Raw genomic sequence first — 20,742 nt, 5'->3', positions numbered from 1 at the left:
AACTCCAGGCATTCAGTGATCCATGTATGTGGCATCGAGTCATAGGGTTTCTTGTAATCAATCTAGGCTGTGCACAGGTTGGTATGTTGGGACCTGCAGTCTTGTGCGACTGTTCTGTCAACCAGGAGCTGATGTTTGGCTCCTCTGGTATCTCTACCAATGCCCTTCTGTGCTTCGCTCATGTATTGATCCATGTGTCCACTTATCTTAGCCGCAATGATGCCTGACATGAGCTTCCATGTTGTGGAGAGACAGGTTATTGGTCGATAGTTGGATGGGACTGCACCCTTTGAGGGATCCTTGATGATCAGGATCGTTCGCCCTTCGGTTAGCCATCCTGGGTGAGTCCCATCCCTCAGCAACTGGTTCATTTGTGTTGCTAGGCGCTCATGGAGTGCTGTGAGTTTCTTTAGCCAGTAGGTGTGGACCATGTCCGGGCCTGGTGCTGTCCAGTTCTTCATATCTGAGACTCTTTCCTGTATGTCTGCCACTGTTATGGTAACTGGGTTCTGTTCAGGGAGGTTGCTGTGCTCCTCTCTCAGGGTCACCAGCCATTGTGCACTGCTGTTATGTGCAACCTCTTTCGCCTTTCCAGTACATTTCAGTTTCCAGTCTTGGTGGGTCAGCTCTGCTGTTCGGACCCTGCCACTGAGCGTGCACTTTTGCAGGTTGTGTTGCGAACAGCCTGTTTATTCGTCTGGCCTCATTCTCTTTCGTGTACCTCTTTAGGTGACTGGACAAGGCTTGGAGCCTTTGTTTGGCAATTTCGAATGCTTCAGGTATGGTCATCTGGATGTACCTCTCAGGTATCGGCCTTTTCATCACACCTCTCTGGGCCTTGATCTTAGCCTCCAACCGTCTTTTCCATGGTGGGTAATGTGTCTCTTGGCTCCCATGGTTGCTCCTATAGCCAAGCATCTCCAGGATCACTGATGCTGAAGCGTATGTCAGCTCATTGGTTTCCATGATCATTATGGTTGGGATCGCCCTCAGTGCTGCATTCACACTTTCCATGAGACTTTCAGGTGGTACTTCACATAGCCGTTGTAATCGGTTTCTAGGTTGCCCAGCTCTCATTGTCGCCTTGATCTTAGCTTTCAGGTCAGTTGCTGCCTCGCTCGGCATTTCATTCATTGGGGCTGGCCTCCCAATCTCTGCTATGACTTCCTCCTCTGATCTGGCAGCCTGGGGCCCATGGACATTCCAAGAGAGCCATGTTTTCACATCTCGCCCATCTCCGCTTTGTTCCAGTCGCCCATTTTTCGTCAAGGTGCTCTGGTTCCCCAGCACATGACACAGACCTTGTTTGGCCGGGCGTCGTCTGAGCCGGCATGTCATTCGATTTATTGTCTCTCACCATTGTATGAGGTAGGCAGTAGCATGAAGGGTCTTGCCTAAGGACCCACACTGGATGGTGTTATGTGCTCAATTTTTGCCTCAAGCGGGATTCGAACCCCCGTCTCCCGTACGCCAAACCGGAAGAGAGCCATATAAGTAAAATAATATATATATATAGCTATATATATATATATATATATATATATATAGCTATATAGCTCATATATATATGTCGCTTAGAACTGTTTGGAAGGACATGACAGAAGAACTTTTTCTTTCCCAATCCTAGTGTGAGGCGCTCTACCTGTATGGCGTTATGTTGCTTGTTATCGACCAAAAAATTGAGGGGGATGTCCGAGAAAGGATGCTTGTTTCCTACTACAGATACAGGTAAATTTATGACTCACACATACTCGCGGGCAAACAAATACACCCTTCATCCAATGACTGAAGTTACAGATCACTATTAGACCTTACTGACAGCCGAATATATTTACTGTAACTTCTACAGGCTGAATATTGACACAGCTTCTTGCATTACAGTTTACATACCGTATTTTCCGCACTATAAGGCGCACCAAAAAGTCTTCCATTTTCTTAAAAGCTCACAGTGCGCCTTAAAATCCGTTGTGCCTTGTTTATGGACATTACGGCAATTTATCAAACCCAAAATGGCTGTTGGTTCTCGGTTTTTGTTGCGGCTCCAAAAAAAGGAGAGCTGTGGTGTTGTTTTTTTTTTTTTTTTAAACGCACACTTTATTAATGGTTTTCACAGTCTCAACAAATACAGGTACGTCTGTCTGTTTCCGTGCCTTCTCTTCCGTTCGACTCGAGAGGCGTTCAAGACCGCCTCCAAAAAACGTAAACTAACGATTACTTCAATGAAACTACAAAATTTGAATATAATGCATCAAAACTGAAAATCAAGCGAGGATATCACAAAATAAATTCTATAGCCTCCCCCCTACATAATTTATATTGTGATTTCATCATTTGTGAATACATAACAAAGGAATAAATAAACACTACTGACATCTGATCGTTATGTTGGAGCTATGCTCAAGGAAATGCCAATGCGTTATCGGAGGCGGTCATGAACACCTCTCGACTCGAACGGAAGAAGAGAAGACACGGAGACTGACAAAGACGTACCTGTATTTGTTGAAAAAAGGAGAGCTGTGGTGTTATTTTTTTTAAAGCGCAGACTTTAGTTATGGTTTTCACAGTCTCAACAAATACAGGTACTGTACGTCTTTGTCCGTCTCCTAATGATTACTTCAATGAAACAATGAATGAAACAATGAAAAAATCCAGCGAGGAAATCACAAAATAAGTTCTATATCCCCCCTACAGAATTTATTTTGTGATTTCCTCGCTGGATTTTTTCATTGTTTCATTCATTGTTTCATTGAAGTAATAGTTAATTTACGATTTTCAGAGGCGGTCATGAATGCCTCTCGAGTTGAACGGAAGGAGCCTGGCTCCATCTAGTGGAGGCATTATAGATTGCGCCTTATAATGTGATGCGTCCAATGTATGAAAAAAAAAAGACAAAATAGCCTTTCATTCAAGGTGCGCCTCATAATCCAGTGCCCCCTTTCATTTCATGCGGAAAATATGGTAATCGCTGCGATCGGGTCAAAACCTCAGAAGTCACAATTTGGTATTAGTTCACACATGTGGGTGTCATTTTACAAATTATTGACCAATCTAAAGTGTTGAAAATAGCTTGCTCTCTTTGATGATGCACTGTTAATGGTTGAACAGAAATACTGTTTTTGGGGTCTCCTGAAAAGCGGCTACTATATTTTGCAGGCACAAGGTTTTGGTGCAGCGGCAATAATATGCTGAACACCAAGCTGTTAATATGAATAATTGCTTTGTTTTGAAATTATGTGTCTTACACTTTCAGTGCCGCAAGGTCTTCAGCTGACTCCAATATGGATGACATCTGCAAACTGCTGCGCAGCACTGGCTTCTCCAGCCAGCCTGGAGCCCGACGGCCTGCCAACTACCCAGAGAGCTACTTTCACAGGGTTCCCATTAGTGCCACATTCATTAGTATGGTCATTGGGAGACTGCGCTCTGATGACATCTACAACCAAGTAAGAAATGCTTACCTTAGAATGATTGTTTGGTTCCAAGCATTTTTTTTCCATGATGTGAGTGCTTCAAGTTGAATAAGTGCTGTATTCTATTCTGTTCTATTCTAAAAATACTAACGTTCTCCCCACTTTAAAGGTGTCTGCTTACCCTCTACCAGAACATCGTAGTACAGCTCTGGCTAATCAGGCAGCCATGCTGTATGTCTGCCTTTTCTTCAGCCCGTCCATACTGCAAACCCAGCAGGCCAAGATGAGAGAGATCGTGGACAAGTACTTTCCTGACAACTGGGTATGACTGTCAATGGGTATTTTCAGTGGTTAGACTGTTACATTTTATTTGTTTTTCTGCCTCGTGAAAACTGGAAATTGCTATCATGACATTTGTGCGATGTCATATTCTCGCCGTATTCTTTGTGCCACTGTTATTGTGTCGAACAATTTGCAACATTTTAACATAATTTGAATATAGGGCAAGTTTGCAGTTAAAAAAAAAGTGAGGCCATGGAAAGTGACTTACGGATGGCTTTGAGGAAATTCTGGTCTATCAACGACTCAGGAAGGGGAAGCAGTGCACCATTAACACAGTGTATTGTGGGGATGGAGCGCTGCTGACCTCGAGTTTTCAGAAGGGGGGCCCAGAAAATGTATTACGAAAATGTATTACGAATACAGAGGGATCACACTCCTCAGCCTCCCTGGTAAGGTCTATTCAGGGGTGCTGGAGAGGAGGGTCCATCGGTAAGTCAAGTCTCAGATTGAGGAGGAGCAGTGTGGTTTACATCCTGGCCATGAAACAGTGGACCTGCTCTACACCTTTGGCAGGGTCCTTGAGGGTGCATGGGAGTTCGCCCAAGCAGTCTACATGTGCTTTGTGGACTTGGAGAAGGCGTTTGACCGTGTCCGTCGGGGAGTTCTGTGGGGGGTGCTCCAAGGGTATGGTGTACCGAACCCCCTAATATGGGCTGTTCGGTGCCTATATCACCGATGTCAGAGTTTGGTTCGCATTGCCGGCAGTAAGTTGGACTTGTTTCCAGTGAGGGTTGGACCCCAACAAGGCTGCTCTTTGTCACTGATTCTGTTCATAACCTTGATGGACAGAATTTATAGGCCTCAGTATTACATCTCTGCTTTTTGCACATGGTGTGGTGCTGTTGGCTTCTTGAAGCCAGGATCTCCAACTCTCACCGGAGCGGTTCACAGCCAAGTGTGAAGTGGTTGTGATGAAAATCAGCACCTCCAAATCTGAAACAATGGTCCTCAGTCGGAACCCGGTGGAGTACCCTCTGATTAGATTTTACCCCAAGTGGTGGAGTTTAAGTGTCTTGGGGTCTTGTACATGAGGAAGGTTAGGATGGAGCGGGAGATCGACAGGTGGATCGGTGCAGCGTCTGCTGTGATGCGGACTTTGTATCGATCTGTCGTGGTGACTAAGGAGCTGAGCCAAAAGGCGAAGCTCTCGATTTATCGGTCGATCTACGTTCCTACCCTCACCTATGGTTACGAGCTGTGGGTCCCGGATACAAGCAGTCGAAATGAATTTCCTCCGCAAGGGTGTCCGGGCTTTCTCTGAGAGATAAGGAGAGAAGCTCAGCCATCCGGGAAGGGCTCAGAGTTGTGCTAGTTCTCCTCCACAATGTCCCACTGGTCGACTGCCCTGGGGTTGACCCAGGACATGCTGGAGGGACTATGTCTCCTGGCTGGCCTGGGAACGCCTTGGGATCCCCTGGGAAGTGCTGGAAGAAATGGCTGGGAAGAGGGAAGTCTGGGCTTCCCTGCTATAGCTGCTGCCCCCATGACCCGACCCCAGATTAGCAGTTGAGAATGGATGGATGGATGGATGGATGATGGATGAATTACAGCAACTGCCAATAATTGATATGCTCATATCAGTGACTTTTCAAAAGTCAGACGTCAAAAGGCATGGTTTTTGATCAAATTCCTTCAAAATGAACCGTTTTCACCTTGTCCAACCACAGGTTATCAGCATCTACATGGGGATCACAGTGAATCTGGTGGAGGCCTGGGACCCATACAAAGCTGCTAAAACTGCACTCAACTACACTCTAGATTCTGCTAACGTCAAAGAGCAGGTGCAATAAAATTGTACTTATATCAGTGGCACTCACGTACTGACAAGTACAGTATGAATATGTGCGCATTTGTCCATGGATAATTAAGAAACGGTTGCCGGTTGTGTTTATAGGCGACCCGTTATGCCATTAGCATGGAGACCCTTCGGCCTCAGGTGCAGCAGCTGTTGAAGGAAGGTTTCCTCAGAGAAGAGATCATTCTGGACAACATTCCAAAATTGCTTAACTGTCTGAGGGACTGCAATGTTGCCATTCGCTGGCTGATGTTGCATTCTGCCGAGTCGGGTAAGACTAATAGTGTGTACTCTTTGGGTCCAGCTATATTTTGATATAGTACCATAAACACAAATAATGCAACAGTAGTGTTTAAAGTTGCCTATGTGGACAAACATACCAAATGCTCTGAAGATTTCAAATTTCGCCATTTAAATACAACCAGGATATTTTTTTGTACGAAAGTGCAATACTGATGGACCGTATAGCTGACATGAATGTGTTAATATCTGACAGCCTATGATCCAAACAATAAGAAACTACGGCAGATCAAAGACCAAGTGCTTAATGACTCCAAGTACAACCCCAAGATCCTCTTTCAGCTCTTACTCGATGCAGCCCAGCTAGAATTTACCCTCAAGGAGGTGAGCGTTTACGACTGTTTGTATTACTACAGGCCAATGATAAATTCTTAATATTTCCACCAAGGTTATGTTATGTTACAAAAAAACAGATTCATCGATTAAGCGACAAAATGATTGACAGATTGATGATTAAAATCATCTTTGGTCACGAGTTCAGTGTTGAGTGATATTTGACTTACGGTGTTTCCATTGTGTGGAGCCACGCGTGGCGCACAGAGCAAGGCGGTAGGGAAATGGATGGCACCCCTGGTCTGCAAACTAGCTTGTGGGCTCGCGGACCGTCATTGTGACTGTCCAATTCGTCTCATTCCGTGCATCGTGTGGGTCCACGTAACAGAGGCACTTAAGGGGATGTTAGCTGTTCATTTGGTGAAGCTCACTTGCTAAGGAGCTGACCAGCGATGGGCTATTCTAATACTAATAAGGCGGAGAAAAAAAAGTAGTGTGTTTCCAGTAACCCGACCGACCGAGAATTTCTACGTTGAAAAAAAACTTTACGGTCGGCATTTTTTTCAAACAACCCTCTACATTTTTGTGTAGAGGGTTCACATCGGTGCAAACTCTCGCGATATTCTTGAGCGCGTGCGTCGTTTGCCCTGTCGTCTGTCAACAACATTTAATCATGGCGGCGACCGCGATCTCCGACGACAATTTAAACCGCGTTCTCTGTGTTAGTCACATGCTCGCACCGTAATGTTAAGAAAATAGCATCCATTGATGTATCGAAAAAATTCAGCGAACTATTTGATGAAAACCACGGGCCGAGTAAAAACCGAGGGCGGCGGAGGTGGCGGCGCGCCCCGGCCCAGTCCCGCCCGTCTCCTCCACTCCCGGTCAGGCGCCCGTCAGCGTTCCCCGACCGCCCACGCCGCCGACCCACGCGCTCGTCGACGCACCGTCCGCCTAGTCTACGCAACTCTAGTCCAGGCCGGGCCGCGGCCGGCGTTGGGGACCTCTCCCCGCCGGTGCCATTGCGATCCGGCCGACCTCGGAACTTAGCCACCGGGCACCTAACTCTCTTGCCGCCTTCGGTGGCGAGCGGGGAGTTCAATTTCTCCTTGTGTTATGTTTTATGGTTATTTTGTTTAAATTTTTGATGGAAAAAAAAAAAAACTTTGTCCGACCTACCGACCCTATGCTGAAATTTCATGTTACCGGAAACACACTATCATTTTTGTTTGGCCTAATATTAAAGCCTTGCTTGGTGTTATCTTGGTGTGTGGTTGGGAATTGTAACTGTCTATTCAACATTGCGGCACATATTAGTCAAGTAGGGCATATTTTCAGTGCATTTAATGGACATAACCACAGTGTCTGAAACCTGGGAGGATCTCTCTCAATTTATCAAAATTTGGAGTCATATTTTTTTATAATTCATCATCTATTTATTTATTTATTCAAATTTGGCGGGCTGTTTCACAACACTCTTCTCTGTGGTGTGTAAAATTGGAAAGACATGTTATTTTCACGTTACAGCGGCTTTAAGTAAGATTGGAACTTGTGAGCTCCTTTCCATTATGTCAGTGCTCAGAGTGACTGCAGGAATTGAAGGCTGGACGATTTTTGTCTTTTTTGCGGGGGAGGGGGGGGTGGATCAGCACAATCTGTGTTTCTTTTTTAACATGTCTGCTCTGTTGTTTATTAACACGCTGCATTGGTAACATATGGCTAGTCATTCAGTCATTAGGAGGTGACACCAATTTAAGATTTTCATTACATAACACATCTGGCTTATCCTTCCTCATCAAGTCCACATCTGTGCTGGCACTCCTCCAGATGTTCAAGCAGATGCTGTCAGAGAAACAGATCAAATGGGAGAGCTACAAGAAGGAGGGCTCAGAGAGAATGACCGAACTGGCCGAAGTCTTCTCTGGTGTGAAACCCCTCACAAGGGTGGAAAAGAACGGTGAGTCAGGTTGACAAACAAATATAGGTGTTTCTGGTAAGGATTATTACAGTCATGGCTCAAGAACACAAACTTCTCAAGTTTTGGGCAGAATATGACAACATTTTTGAAAGTAAATCGATAATATGGGATAATGCAATCATTTGTTTACTGCAGTGACCTAATGCTTGTGTTCTGTCACCATCACAGAAAACCTACAAGCTTGGTTCAGAGAAATCTCAAAACAGATAGAATCTTTGAACTATGAGGACTCTACAGCTGCTGGTAGGAAGACGGTCCAACTCATACAGGCTCTTGTCGAGGTGAGCAGAGCCTTTAAAGTAGAATCATTTAACATTTTGGATTGTTCCTTTGTGTTACCTTTGTAATGTTGTAAATCACTACATGTTTGGTTGCCATGACCCAGATTAGGCAGCACAGTGGTCAGCAAGACTGCCTCACAGGCGAGAGGTTCTTTGTTAAAATCTTGATTCAGGCCCTCCTTTGTGTAAATTGGGTGATCTGCCCGAGAAGGTTTTCTTTTCTGGGTACTGCAGCTCCCCCTATGTTCCAAAAACATGCATTTGAGGTTAAGTGAAAACTCGAGGTTGTGCTAAAGTGTGAATGTGCTTTTGGGGGGCCTGGGCCCTACAATTGACTGGTAGCCAAAGTGTACCTTATGGGTATGACATTTTTTTTCTAAATGACAATATTGTATACATATTTGTGTATATGTTGTTATAATATACATATTGTATACATCTCTGATCCACTGGTGAAAGGACACTTTCTCTCCTCTTTCATCTCAAACTGCTTTAAACAACAAAGCGTGTGAGGGAAAAGTGGTTAGGACTGCACGACAGTCCGTGTTTTATGTTGTGTTGTGTTTATTATTTTACTTTATGTCAACTGTTGGGCCAGTGTAGGCTACCAGGCCACTTTTAATGTAGAACCATGATACTTGTATATACATATTATAAATGCCGTATTTTTTATCCTTGCTCTTGCTCATCAGGTTCAGGAGTTCCACCAGTTAGAGTCAAACCTGCAGGTCTGTCAGTTTCTGGCAGACACAAGAAAGTTCCTGCACCAAATGATTCGCACCATCAATATCAAGGAAGAGGTCCTCATCACAATGCAGATCGTGGGAGACTTGTCATATGCTTGGCAGATAATTGACAGGTAGGCTCTCTCTATGACGTGATGAAGACAAATGCAACAGTGAGTGACAAATCACACTCATCCAGTTTTATGAACGCACTGTTCATCAACAATTGGGCTATTGTTGTGAAGGTAATTATTGGATGCTACCGGGATGTACTGCATGTATAATTATCCTCTGCTGAGCATAAAATCTCAGTTGTAATTTGATAACTGTCATAACTTTGCTGCTGTGAATTGGGAATTTCTCCATTGCGAGACTAATAAAGGTTTTCTTATCTTATCTTATCTTATCTTAGTTTGGAACAGTACTCGAGGACTCTGAAATTTAAAGGACAAAAATAACCATACCTTGCCGCATAGCATAATTTTCCTGAAGAGAGCCATGGCTTAAGCCATGGCATAATTTTTAACATGCTATTTAGGAAGATGCATGTTAAAATATGTAATAATAATGTCCAAACTAAATACATATTTTTATTTATTTATTTATTTATAACCTTTCTGGGGCATTTTTTCACCACCCGTTACAATGTTGTCACAAATAAAAGATAACTGTACTGTGAGATAGGCCATGTCATGATTGTAACTTCTCTGCTGCTGTGTTAATGCAAAGTTTCAAGGTAAAAAGTAGTATTTCACATAAATAATTGATTTTATACTCTGCATGTCTCATTGATTCATTGGTATGCAGCTAACACAAGACGCAGGTGCTGTGTGCATTGTTATGGTTTTAGTTTGTTATGCAAAGCAGATTTCATCCGTTTCTTTTCCTCAAACACATATTTTTCTGCCTGGCTCCTATTTTACCCTGCAGCTTCACATCCATTATGCAGGAGAGCATCCGTGTCAGTTCATCCATGGTCACAAAACTGCGGGCTACCTTTCTGAAGGTAAGGCCATTTTTTACACTGTCTGCATGCATAACTAGAAGTTGTTGACACTTCCAAACCATGATCTTAAAACCAATTCTGTCTGTGTTGGTGAGACCAGCTGGCCTCTGCTTTGGATCTTCCATTGCTGCGCATCAACCAAGTCAACAGCGCTGACCTGCTGAGTGTTTCACAGTTCTACTCAGGAGAATTGGTGGCCTATGTCAGAAAGGTGTAATGTATGGTTGAATACATTCTGTAGAGCTCCTAACTCTTTGTGTGCTGTTACCTGCTTTCACATTTTATCTTGTGATTGTTAGATGTTGAATGATCATTTTGATTTTCTTTTCCAAGCTTTACATATTTATTGTCATTACTTCGTGTCTTTACTTTGTGCTTGTAGGTACTGCAGATCATCCCAGAGAGCATGTTCACCTCTCTGGCCAAGATCATTAAGCTTCAGATCCATGACATCATCGAGGTGCCCACGCGGTTGGATAAGGACAAGTTGAAGGACTACTCCCAGCTGGGAGCGCGCTATGAAGTACAGAAGCTAATTAGTTTGTAATGGTCTTACACACATCGCATCTACTGTCTAAAATTGAAAGCTGATTTATTTAAAAGGGCTTCAAGATGTTTTCATGTGGAAAAATTCATGCAAGCACCCTGGTGCTTTGGTTGGCATAATCACCCCCAGCCCTAATTCTTACTGTGAAAGAGAAGTGAGAGCATTTGGTTTATGCCAGCACTCTCATTTGCATAATGGTTCATCATAGCAAATATTATGTTGCTTGTGTCCAAATTGTCAGACCATCCTGACAAATTGTCAGAGATGTTCGCTTGGACAGTTGAACAAACAGACTCAGGAAGAGATTGTCTTTTCTGCCGGCAGGAGGCGCAGTTTTCTACGAAGCCACTCCGTCTGCGCTTACCAACTGACACCTGACCTCTGCAGCCTCTGCCGGCTTTTTATTGATCGTGTATGCAAATTACAAGTGATATATCAGAAAATCACTCCCTTCTTCATTTACATGTCATGCCTCTCAGCCCAGCCCACCGATACGCCCCTCAGAGGCCAAAACATCTCTCGGTACAAACAATGGATACATTGTTAATTCAATGGGTATATTTCGCAGGAACTGAGACGCTGGAACAAATTCAAGGACATCTTATCGTGCTGCCCACCCGAAGTTGAACATTCCTGTTTGTACTATCAGTTAACAAGGCCTCAGTTTCATTCAGCTCAAGTTGGCCCTTTTTCCTGTGTGCTCTAAACACACGCGTTTGAGGTCAATCAAGAATACAACAAAATTAAACTTTTAAACATGATAACCGAGTTTGTCTATACTCTATCATTAATGAACCATTAATTTAAACACAAATTACTGGAATCAACAGAAACATGTTCAGTTTTGCATGTTCTGTACAAACAAGCAAGGAGCACAACTATCAAAGAATAACACATTTGATTTTTCTTTTTTTGTATTTCATAAACTTTTGGCATGAATGATTCAACTTTCTGCTTTCACCACGACAGGTGGCGAAGCTCACCCATGACATCTCCATTTTCACGGAGGGGATCTTGATGATGAAGACCACTTTAGTTGGAATTATAAAGGTTTCTTGTTCTTGCCTTGTAAAAAAAATCTGATTGAACTTGTGACACCCATCTCTGACACATTGTGTTAAAGTGACATGCAATGTGACATTTTAGGTGGATCCTAAGCAACTTCTGGAGGATGGCATCAGGAAGGAGCTGGTGAAGAGGGTCGCTTATGCTCTCCACAAAGGATTGATTTTCAACCCCAAGGCTAAGGTTAGGCATAAGATTTGTTCTGTAATGTAAATCTGAAAATGTTGTCATTGATTGTACAATCTCAATGATTTCAGCCTAGTGAGTTGATGCCCAAGTTAAAAGACATGGCAGCCACCATGGATGGATTCTACAGGTCATTTGAATACATCCAGGACTATGTCAGTATATATGGCCTTAAAATTTGGCAGGAGGAAGTATCCCGAATCATCAATTACAACGTGGAGCAAGAGTGCAATAGTTTCCTGAGGGCTAAGGTTTGATTCAATAATGGCAGGTCAACACTATTTTCTTTCCAATATACAGTATGTCAGTACAATATTTATTCCCCTCCTTGATCTTGATCAGATCCAGGACTGGCAGAGTGTGTACCAGTCCACTCACATCCCCATCCCCAAGTTTCCACCTGTGGATGAGTCTGCCACCTTCATTGGGCGTCTCTGCAGAGAGATTCTCCGGATCACAGATCCCAAGTATGTATGCATTAGGCATAGAAAGTAGATATAATTATGAGTTCTTTAAGAGAAAGTCAAATCTTGTGGCAAATTTAATCTGCTGGATATTTTCCGCAGGGTAACGTGCTACATTGACCAAATGAACACCTGGTATGACCTGAAGAGCCACCAGGAAGTGACCAGCAAAAGACTGTTCTCAGAAATCCAGAGCTCTTTGGGTACATTTGGCCTCAATGGACTGGATCGCCTGCTGTGCTTCATGATTGTCAAGGAGCTACAGGTAATAAGCTTCCAGAAAGCAGTTTTTGAACAATACATATTGCCATTGTTTGAATTGTTCATCTCGGTGAATTTGGACCTGAAAAAATATATATATATCCCCATTTAGAATTTCCTGACAATGATTCAGAAGACCATTTTAAAGGATAAAGGTGCCGTAGAGGTCTTTAAAGCCATGCTAGGTGCTGTCAATCCAGTTCAGGGCATCGTGGGTAGGTATTTGTTTAAGAAAATATTTGGGTCTTTTCTGTGACGAAAATTACAGTATTTATTGTCTCTTCTGATAGGTAATGCTAGCAAAGTGTATGCCAGTGCTGTCGCCAAAACCCCTAAAATCTGGGGGCCATATTTGGAGGTCATCATGAAGGTACTACATGTGATAATTTCGTGTTTGAAAATAAATAGTGGCATGATTTTTTTTCAAAGTTAGGAGAAAATGCCTCACTCATAATGTTGAATTTTGCTGTAGGTTGGTCAAATGCAAATCCTTCGACAGCAGATTGCTAATGAGTTGAACTACTCCTGCAAGTTTGACTCCAAACACCTGGCGGCTGCCCTCGAAAATATTAACAAGTCAGTCCAGTGCTTATTTTTCTTCTACACGTTGCTGCATCGAACAAAATACAAAAAGTATTGCAGCTTGGGTTCTGCGATACTTTGACTCTTCTGTTAGTGTTGAATAAAAAGCTTCTAACACTAAATTTACTTTCGACAAGGCAAGGCAACTTTGGAGAGTACATTTCATATACAAGGTCGTACAATGTGCTTGACACCAGCGGTACCCAACCCCCGGTCCGCGGACATTACCGGGCCGCACAGAAAGAATATATAACTTGCATTAATTCCGTTTTATTTATTTTGAATCCAAAAGATGTTTTATTTTGAAAAATTACCCGATTCTCTGTTACATCCATCTGTCATCTTTGACGCACGTCAAGGCACGCTTCTCAGTCACGCTAAAATGAAACCCAGCTCGCAAAAGGAGTAAAAAAACAAACACATTTGTAAAGTTTCTTTGGGAAAGGGAAAAGGCCCAGCCAAGAGACAGAAGAAAAAAAATGGTACATTTCGTAGCTGGTGTTCTGGTTAAAGTCATGGCTGAATACCCTGAGATCGCCACAACAGCACTGAAAACATTGTTGCTATTTCCGACATCCTACCTGTGTGAAGCGGGGTTTTCTGCAGTGACGGCAATCAAAACAAAATTACAAAGTAAACTGGACATAAGCCACACACTTTGGGTGTCATTGTCTCATATTACCCCGAGATGGGACCGCCTGGTTGCAGAAAAACAAGTTCAGGGCTCCCGCTGATTCGGCATTGTGGTGAGTCATTGAGTGTATTTTTCATGCACTTTGAATCTGCGTTCTATCTTACTTTGAAGGCACGTTTAAATGTTACCATAGCGACCAGAGAGTGTTGCGGCCAGAGACGACGTTGTTCGTGTTTATTATTACGTTTAGAAAATGCCACAGTTTTCATGCAGGTCATGTTATATTATTTTGTTGTATTTATCCGCCACACGTTAAAGGCCGGTCCGTGAAAATATTGTCTGACATTAAACCGATCCGTGGGGCAAAAAAGGTTGGGGACCGCTGCTTTACACAACCAAAAGCACATCTAAAAGCATGAACAAACATTCACAGTGCAGAGAGAACAAAAGTATCTTTTTCAAATTACAAAAAAAACCCAAAGAAAAATAACGTGCATTGAGAACACTGAAACACATTTGAAACCAAAAGATTTAAAAGACTTAAAAGAAAAGGAAAGAAATGAAAAATCAGCTCTAAAAAAACCATAGAGGGAAACTGATTTTAAAATGCTTCTAATACATTATGAATGGGTAAATCGCATCGTTTTTAACTTGGATTTGAAAGCACTTATACTTGGGTCTGACTTAACTTCCAATAGTAATGGTAAATTCCATTTGTGCGCAGTATAACAGCTAAATGCTGCTCCACCGTGTTTGCTTTGACCTGAGACTGCAGACCTCAGACCCCGAGTAGGTTTTTATTCAAGTAGCATTTCCCTAATGTGTTCAGGACCCAAACCATTCTGTGGTTTATAGACCAGTAGCAGAATTTTAAAATCTATTCTACAGCTGACTGGGAGCCAGCAATGTAAAGCCTTTCGGATTGGACTAAAATGTTCTGAGCTTGCTTGTTCTGGTCAGAACCTGAGCTGCAGCATTTTGATTGAGCTGCAGTGGTTTGATGCTTTTTGGGGGAGTCCAGAAAGAAGACTGTTACAATAATAAAGTCTACTGCAGATAAAAGCATGAATAAGCTTTTCCTCTTCTGTCTGTAGCATGCAACCTGTCACTCTAGATATGTTTTTCAGCTGGTAAAAGGCTGTTTTAGTGATTGATCTGATATGAGTGCTGAAAGTAAGGTCCGAGCCTATCAGCACCCCAAGATTTTGGACATGATCTTTCTCTTTTGAAAACAGTAACTCCAAGTGTTTACTACCAGAAGCCCTCTTTTCTTTATTGCCCAAAACAATTTTACCTCAGTTTTGTTTTGGTTAACCTGAAGGAAATTTGGGTTGATCCAAAAGTTGTAAAAATATCACGGTTAAGGGTAAAGCATGAGCCTTCATGGAGACTTCTTTCTTCTTTCTTTTTTTCTTTCTTTTCTGATTGATATAAAAAATGATTTATTAGATATAAACACATAACACGGGGTAGGACTAGATAAGTTCCTTACTTCTTCCTACTCCCTTGAACATAATAACTGTGTTGAATGATGACTGATTTCTCTTTCCTTTTTACTATTTTACTTACCTTATTTTCTGTCAAATTATTACTGTATATGTTTTATGTTCAATAAACAAACGAAACTTGGATCCGGTTGTTAATTTTATTCAAACAGTGACACAAATCACTAATTGAACTGCTCTCTTGTGAAGAAATTGATAAATATACAGTAGCTGTGTGTCATCCGTGTAGCTATGATCGTCAACATTGGCCTTCTGAAGCATTTACTCCAACAGTAACATATATACGGACTGAAAAGCAGCGGTCCAAGGACTGACCTTTGAGGCACCCCACAATTTATGGCCATTCCATCAGATGTGAATATTCCAATCGTCACAAAATAACTCCTTTCCTTCAAGTAGCACCTCCACCATTTAAGACTGTTCCATTTAATCCCATCCAAGTTTCCAACCTGTTCAACAGTATATTACTGTCAACTCTATCAAACGCTGTACTGAAACACTGACATCTTCACTGCGTCAGTATTCAATCTTATGTCACCTTTCCTTAATAGGCAGAGCAATTGCTTGACATTTGGGGATTATTTGAAGTTCAAAGAACACACAGAAATTATATGAGATATCCAAATCTTTCGAGATAATGAGGTCAAGAACCTTGAATGTGTGTTGGACTCTTTCCATATTGTAAGATAGTAACAGTATCAACTATAGTATAACATTTGGGGGTAATGTTATCTAAATTGCTGTCACCGTGTTTGTTAAAACCTCCAGTTATGACCAGATAACTGAGAGCATTTCTCCAAATACCTCCATAAATTTGCCCTTTTTGTTTTGGAAGTCTAGATTTGATTACGACGATAATCTTTGGATCACCCCCCACCCCCCACAAAAAACAACAACCTGATATTCACCCAATAAAAATTTCGTGACACGTGACAGGGCTTTATAATGAAATTAGAATGTAAATGTAAGTACTTCTACAAATGTACACAGTTTTTGTTTCTCAAATGTTTGTTTATTTGTTTATTTATTTATTTTCCTTGCAGGTCGCTGCTCGCAGACATTGAAGCCCATTACCAGGACCCGTCGCTGCCCTACCCGAAAGAGGACAACACTCTTCTGTATGAAATCACAGCCTATTTGGAGGCTGCGGGTATTCACAACCCACTTAATAAGGTTTGTGGAGAGGAATGTGACTGATTTTGCCTTGTAATCAACCCACCTCAAATCAACGTGCAGAATGTCTTGGTTTTTATGTTTGTGATTTTTACAGATCTACATCACCACAAAGCGCCTTCCTTTCTTTCCCATCCTCAACTTCCTGTTCATCATAGCACAGCTGCCTAAGCTTCAATACAGCAGAAACCAAGGTAGGTTTGTCTCTATTTCCGTCATAACAAGTACCGGTCAGGTACTTGCGATTTTTTTTCATCACAATTTAATATGGAGCAAAATGGAAAAAAAAAAGAAAGAAAATATTCCGAACAGATTATGTATAATGTGTTTTTTCTTTTCCATTTTAAATTCAAGCTACTCCCCCAGTTAGCTACTGAAAGGGTCATATTAAGATAAGATAAGAAAACCTTAATTTGTCCCACAATGGAGAAATTTGCAATAAATATGTTAATAATAAACATGTTTTGAAATTTAGAAAAAGCGTGCTTGTGTATGAGCCTGCTAGGACTCAACTCAACTCAACTCATCTGTATTTATAGAGCACTTTCAAACAGCCATCGCTGCATACAAAGTGCTGTACATGGAGCAAATTAACATATACAACAAACAGTAAAGCAAATCGGTAAATGTTGTATGTCTAATAGGACATGGAATATTTTAACAGGAATGACATGCAGGAAATCCACCGACCCAGTTGACTGGACTCCCTTAGTGCTCGGCCTTCTCACACTTCTGAAGCAGTTTCACTCGAGATACACGCAGCAGTTCTTGGCTCTCATTGGTCAGTTTGTCCGCTCTATCATGGAACAGTGCACAAGGTAACCCGGCAGACAAAGAGGCTCAGTTGTCTGAGTCCGTACTTTTGTTGACAATAACTTTATTGTTGTGAATACAAATTCAAAATGAATTCAGTTATGATTTTTCATCTTAGTCCTTGTTTGTCATTGTTTTCCCCAATTGAAGTCAGAAGATCCCCGACATGCCCTCTGATGTGGTGGGAGCACTTATGTTCCTGGAAGATTATGTAAAATATACTAAATTGTCACGCAAGGTACCTTGATCACTCTCTAACTTTGAAAATGAAACATTAGCAGTGAATTTGTTGTAACTGGATCCCTATTTTTGTTTGCTTTTCTTCAAGGTGGCTGAAGCCCATGTCCCCAGTTTCATTTTTGATGAATTCAGAACTATACTGTGAAGACTTGTGGGAAGCACCCAGCCTGAAAGTACTTTTATTGCCTTTTGGATGCATTTCATCATGTAGTTCATTGTGTTTAAGATCGTGTAACATTGTATTTTCTACATAGATAAGTGGCTGCCTCTCCAGCAGCGCATATCTTATAAAATTGCCTGAGAGTTCCGAAGATTACCATTGTCTAATTCCACTCGTAATCATTTGTGAAACACAAGAGGAAAAATTTCAACTGATACCGAAAAACGATAATTTCCTGCTTTTTTTGCAGGTCAAAAGAATTAAATGTTTGAAGCCCGCCTCTTAATGTAGTGGGATCAGAGGATGATATGAAGAGTAGTCGTGACAACACACAGTCGCATATTTTGCTGCTTTCTGAACTCTTTTCACTTTACATGGTCAGGCGATGTGCAATTTCAAAAGCTCTGATACGTATAGTGGCTAAAGTTGGTCGCGTTTTCTCAGCCCCATTGGTGTTTGTTTATATATATATATATATATATATATAAATTTTTTTGCCCTATGATTGGCTGGCATGCGGTTTTGGGTGCCCCCCGCCTACTGCCCGAAGACAGCTGGGATAGGCTCCAGCACCCCCCGCGACCCTAGTGAGGATCAAGCGGTTCAGAGAATGAATGAATGAATACATACATACATAACTATGTATGTATGTATTCAGTAAAAAATTCACTCACCATAACTTACTTCAATGAACCATTGCTGTTTGTATTCTAACAAGTACAGTAGGACACAGTGCAGGTTCATCCCTCCCTCCATTGTCTGAACCACTTTTCTTCACTGTCTGCTGCCTACCAGACCCGACAACAATCCACAGAGGTTCTGCTGGTCGGCTCTCTCGTCCAGGGTGTTGAAAGTGTGGTGAAGGCTGCCCGACTTTTTTTTTTTTTTTTAATTAACGTGGCCAAAGCACTGACCCCACATTTCCAGCTCGAGAGGTTCAGCTATGTTTGCTCATCCCTTGGATGCCCAAATTTGTGCTATCTGGCTCTGTGTGGTGTGCAACACAGAATCGATAATTTCCCCATGACGGATTTGTATGAGTACTGTGCTCGGATCCATTAAAAACGACACAGACACCTGAGAGACGAGTTGAGTCAACAGTTTACTCTCACCAACAAAAACAAAAACAACAGTTATTCACAGAATGCCTGTAACACTCAGTTCTCATTCTCAATGTCAGTTAAGAAACCTGTGCCCAGATTGATCGAAGCTTGACAAATATTGTAAAAACCTCAAACTGAATTCACTGATTTCTTTACATTCGTGTTAAATAATTACGACTGAATCGGCCAAACTAACCTTGACCGAATGCAGACAAAGGCCATTGATCTCACACACTGTCACATCACTGACACCTCCACAGATGAAATGGTTATAAGCCTCCGAACCTTTGTAAGATTTCAACTGATCGATTGTGTAGGCAGGGTTTGAAAACAACAAGAAGTTGGCAATGTCAGGATACGACACATTTGCCCATTTCTCGGTGTCAGTGGACCATTCTTTCCGATCTATTGTGTAGGGATCGCTGTTGTGAATGACAGCCACTTGGTCATCGTACTGCGGTCAAGCCAGCCTCCACTCGCAAAATTGAAGTCAAGTGAGCCGCCACTGCGATTGTCAATACTGTGCATTGCCGTAATCTGCCGCCAGCGACTGGTTTAGGGCACCTTCAAAAAAAGCGTCCAACTAATCCATGCACGTCAGTGGTTTGGATTTTTAAAAAATGTTACAAAGTCAATTCTTGGCTGTCGAACAACTATAAGGTCACACAGGGAGAATAAAAACTCTCAGGAAAGCACCAGAAGCGTTCTCAAGTGGAGAAAGAAAATAAAGTAACTGGTTATCCGACATCAATTTCACCTAATATTTAAAAACTCATGAAAAAACTAATCTTAGTTATCCTGCAACCACATAAGGCACCCCAGATCTCCAACTTCAGGACTGTCATTCAGATCTAATGTTCCATTTCAAATGAAAATGCTTCTGAAATATGGCATTTTGACCTCTTCTCCTTATTTCAAAAGATTATTAAAAATGAATTTCAGTTATCCCTCAATCAAACCAGGTCTGTAGGACACTAGAGCACCCCGGGTATCCAACCAGACCACCCTCATTCAGATCTGATGTCGGCCTCTGAAAAGTGACAAGATGACCTGCATTCTAACATGATGATCTTTTCGCCCATTTTTATAACATCCTAAAAGAAAGAATCTTAGTTATCCCTCAACTAGACCAGGTCTGTGGGACACTACAACACCCCGGCTCTCCACCCAGACCACCCTCATACAGTCCTGACGTTGACGTTTAAAAATAAAAGGCCTTTGAAAACTGACATGTGGGCCAATAACTTTGGGACCCCAGATATCAAACCCATTATGTCTCGTAATCGCTTTTACGAAATAAAGCGGTACCTCCGCTTTGACAACAAGGACACCCGCAGAGAACGCATACAAAATGACAAATTTGCTGCAATTTCAGAAATCTGGCAGAAGTTCATTCAGAACTGTATATCATCCTACAGTCCAGGACAGCATGTCACTGTGGATGAGCAGTTGTTTCCGTCAAAGGTTCGCTGCCCCTTTCTGCAATACATGGCATCCAAGCCTGACAAGTTTGGAATCAAATTTTGGATTGCAGCGGATCTGGACACTAAATACATGTGTAATGCCATCCCCGACTTGGGAGAAGATCCCACTCGTCCAACATCAGAGAATGTTGTTCTGAAATTGATGGAACCATTTCTGGACCAGGGAAGGACTGTAACTATGGACAATTTCTTCACCTCTCTGTCTTTGGCGAACAGGCTCCTTCAGCGCAATACGACTCTGCTTGGCACCATCAAAAAAAAATCGTCGGGAGCTACCAACAACTGCAAAGGAAACCTCGGGGCGCCAGTTACACTCCACACAGGTGTTCACATCTGGAAGAGCTTTGCTGACTGTGTATGCGTCCAAAAAGAAAAAAAAATGTTTGTCTTTTGAGCACCATGCATCAAAAAGTTG

General features: G+C 42.2%; 1 protein-coding gene across 2 annotated transcripts in view; it reads left to right on the top strand.

Annotated features, from left to right (window-relative positions):
* washc5 (WASH complex subunit 5) overlaps nucleotides 1-18,070 on the top strand; it is a 35,839-nt gene extending 17,769 nt beyond the window's left edge. For both annotated transcript variants that reach the window (XM_019895691.1, XM_019895692.1), the window contains exons 5-29: nucleotides 1,628-1,728; nucleotides 3,251-3,443; nucleotides 3,580-3,732; nucleotides 5,420-5,533; nucleotides 5,647-5,818; nucleotides 6,044-6,171; nucleotides 7,948-8,077; nucleotides 8,267-8,379; nucleotides 9,072-9,238; nucleotides 10,035-10,110; nucleotides 10,211-10,321; nucleotides 10,493-10,633; nucleotides 11,627-11,707; nucleotides 11,804-11,905; nucleotides 11,980-12,159; nucleotides 12,251-12,375; nucleotides 12,475-12,637; nucleotides 12,746-12,848; nucleotides 12,924-13,003; nucleotides 13,106-13,209; nucleotides 16,398-16,527; nucleotides 16,625-16,721; nucleotides 17,192-17,345; nucleotides 17,491-17,578; nucleotides 17,669-18,070. In XM_019895691.1, coding sequence (XP_019751250.1) covers nucleotides 1,628-1,728; nucleotides 3,251-3,443; nucleotides 3,580-3,732; nucleotides 5,420-5,533; nucleotides 5,647-5,818; nucleotides 6,044-6,171; nucleotides 7,948-8,077; nucleotides 8,267-8,379; nucleotides 9,072-9,238; nucleotides 10,035-10,110; nucleotides 10,211-10,321; nucleotides 10,493-10,633; nucleotides 11,627-11,707; nucleotides 11,804-11,905; nucleotides 11,980-12,159; nucleotides 12,251-12,375; nucleotides 12,475-12,637; nucleotides 12,746-12,848; nucleotides 12,924-13,003; nucleotides 13,106-13,209; nucleotides 16,398-16,527; nucleotides 16,625-16,721; nucleotides 17,192-17,345; nucleotides 17,491-17,578; nucleotides 17,669-17,725 — 3,063 coding nt within the window. In that variant the 3' untranslated portion in view covers nucleotides 17,726-18,070. The remainder of the gene's footprint in view (nucleotides 1-1,627; nucleotides 1,729-3,250; nucleotides 3,444-3,579; nucleotides 3,733-5,419; nucleotides 5,534-5,646; nucleotides 5,819-6,043; nucleotides 6,172-7,947; nucleotides 8,078-8,266; nucleotides 8,380-9,071; nucleotides 9,239-10,034; nucleotides 10,111-10,210; nucleotides 10,322-10,492; nucleotides 10,634-11,626; nucleotides 11,708-11,803; nucleotides 11,906-11,979; nucleotides 12,160-12,250; nucleotides 12,376-12,474; nucleotides 12,638-12,745; nucleotides 12,849-12,923; nucleotides 13,004-13,105; nucleotides 13,210-16,397; nucleotides 16,528-16,624; nucleotides 16,722-17,191; nucleotides 17,346-17,490; nucleotides 17,579-17,668) is intronic.
* The last annotated feature ends 2,672 nt before the right edge of the window (nucleotides 18,071-20,742 follow it).

This window comes from Hippocampus comes, unplaced genomic scaffold (assembly GCF_001891065.2).
Source record: "Hippocampus comes isolate QL1 unplaced genomic scaffold, H_comes_QL1_v1.1 scaffold387, whole genome shotgun sequence".
Lineage (NCBI taxonomy): Eukaryota > Metazoa > Chordata > Actinopteri > Syngnathiformes > Syngnathidae > Hippocampus > Hippocampus comes.
This window is presented reverse-complemented; position numbering and strand designations above follow the sequence as displayed.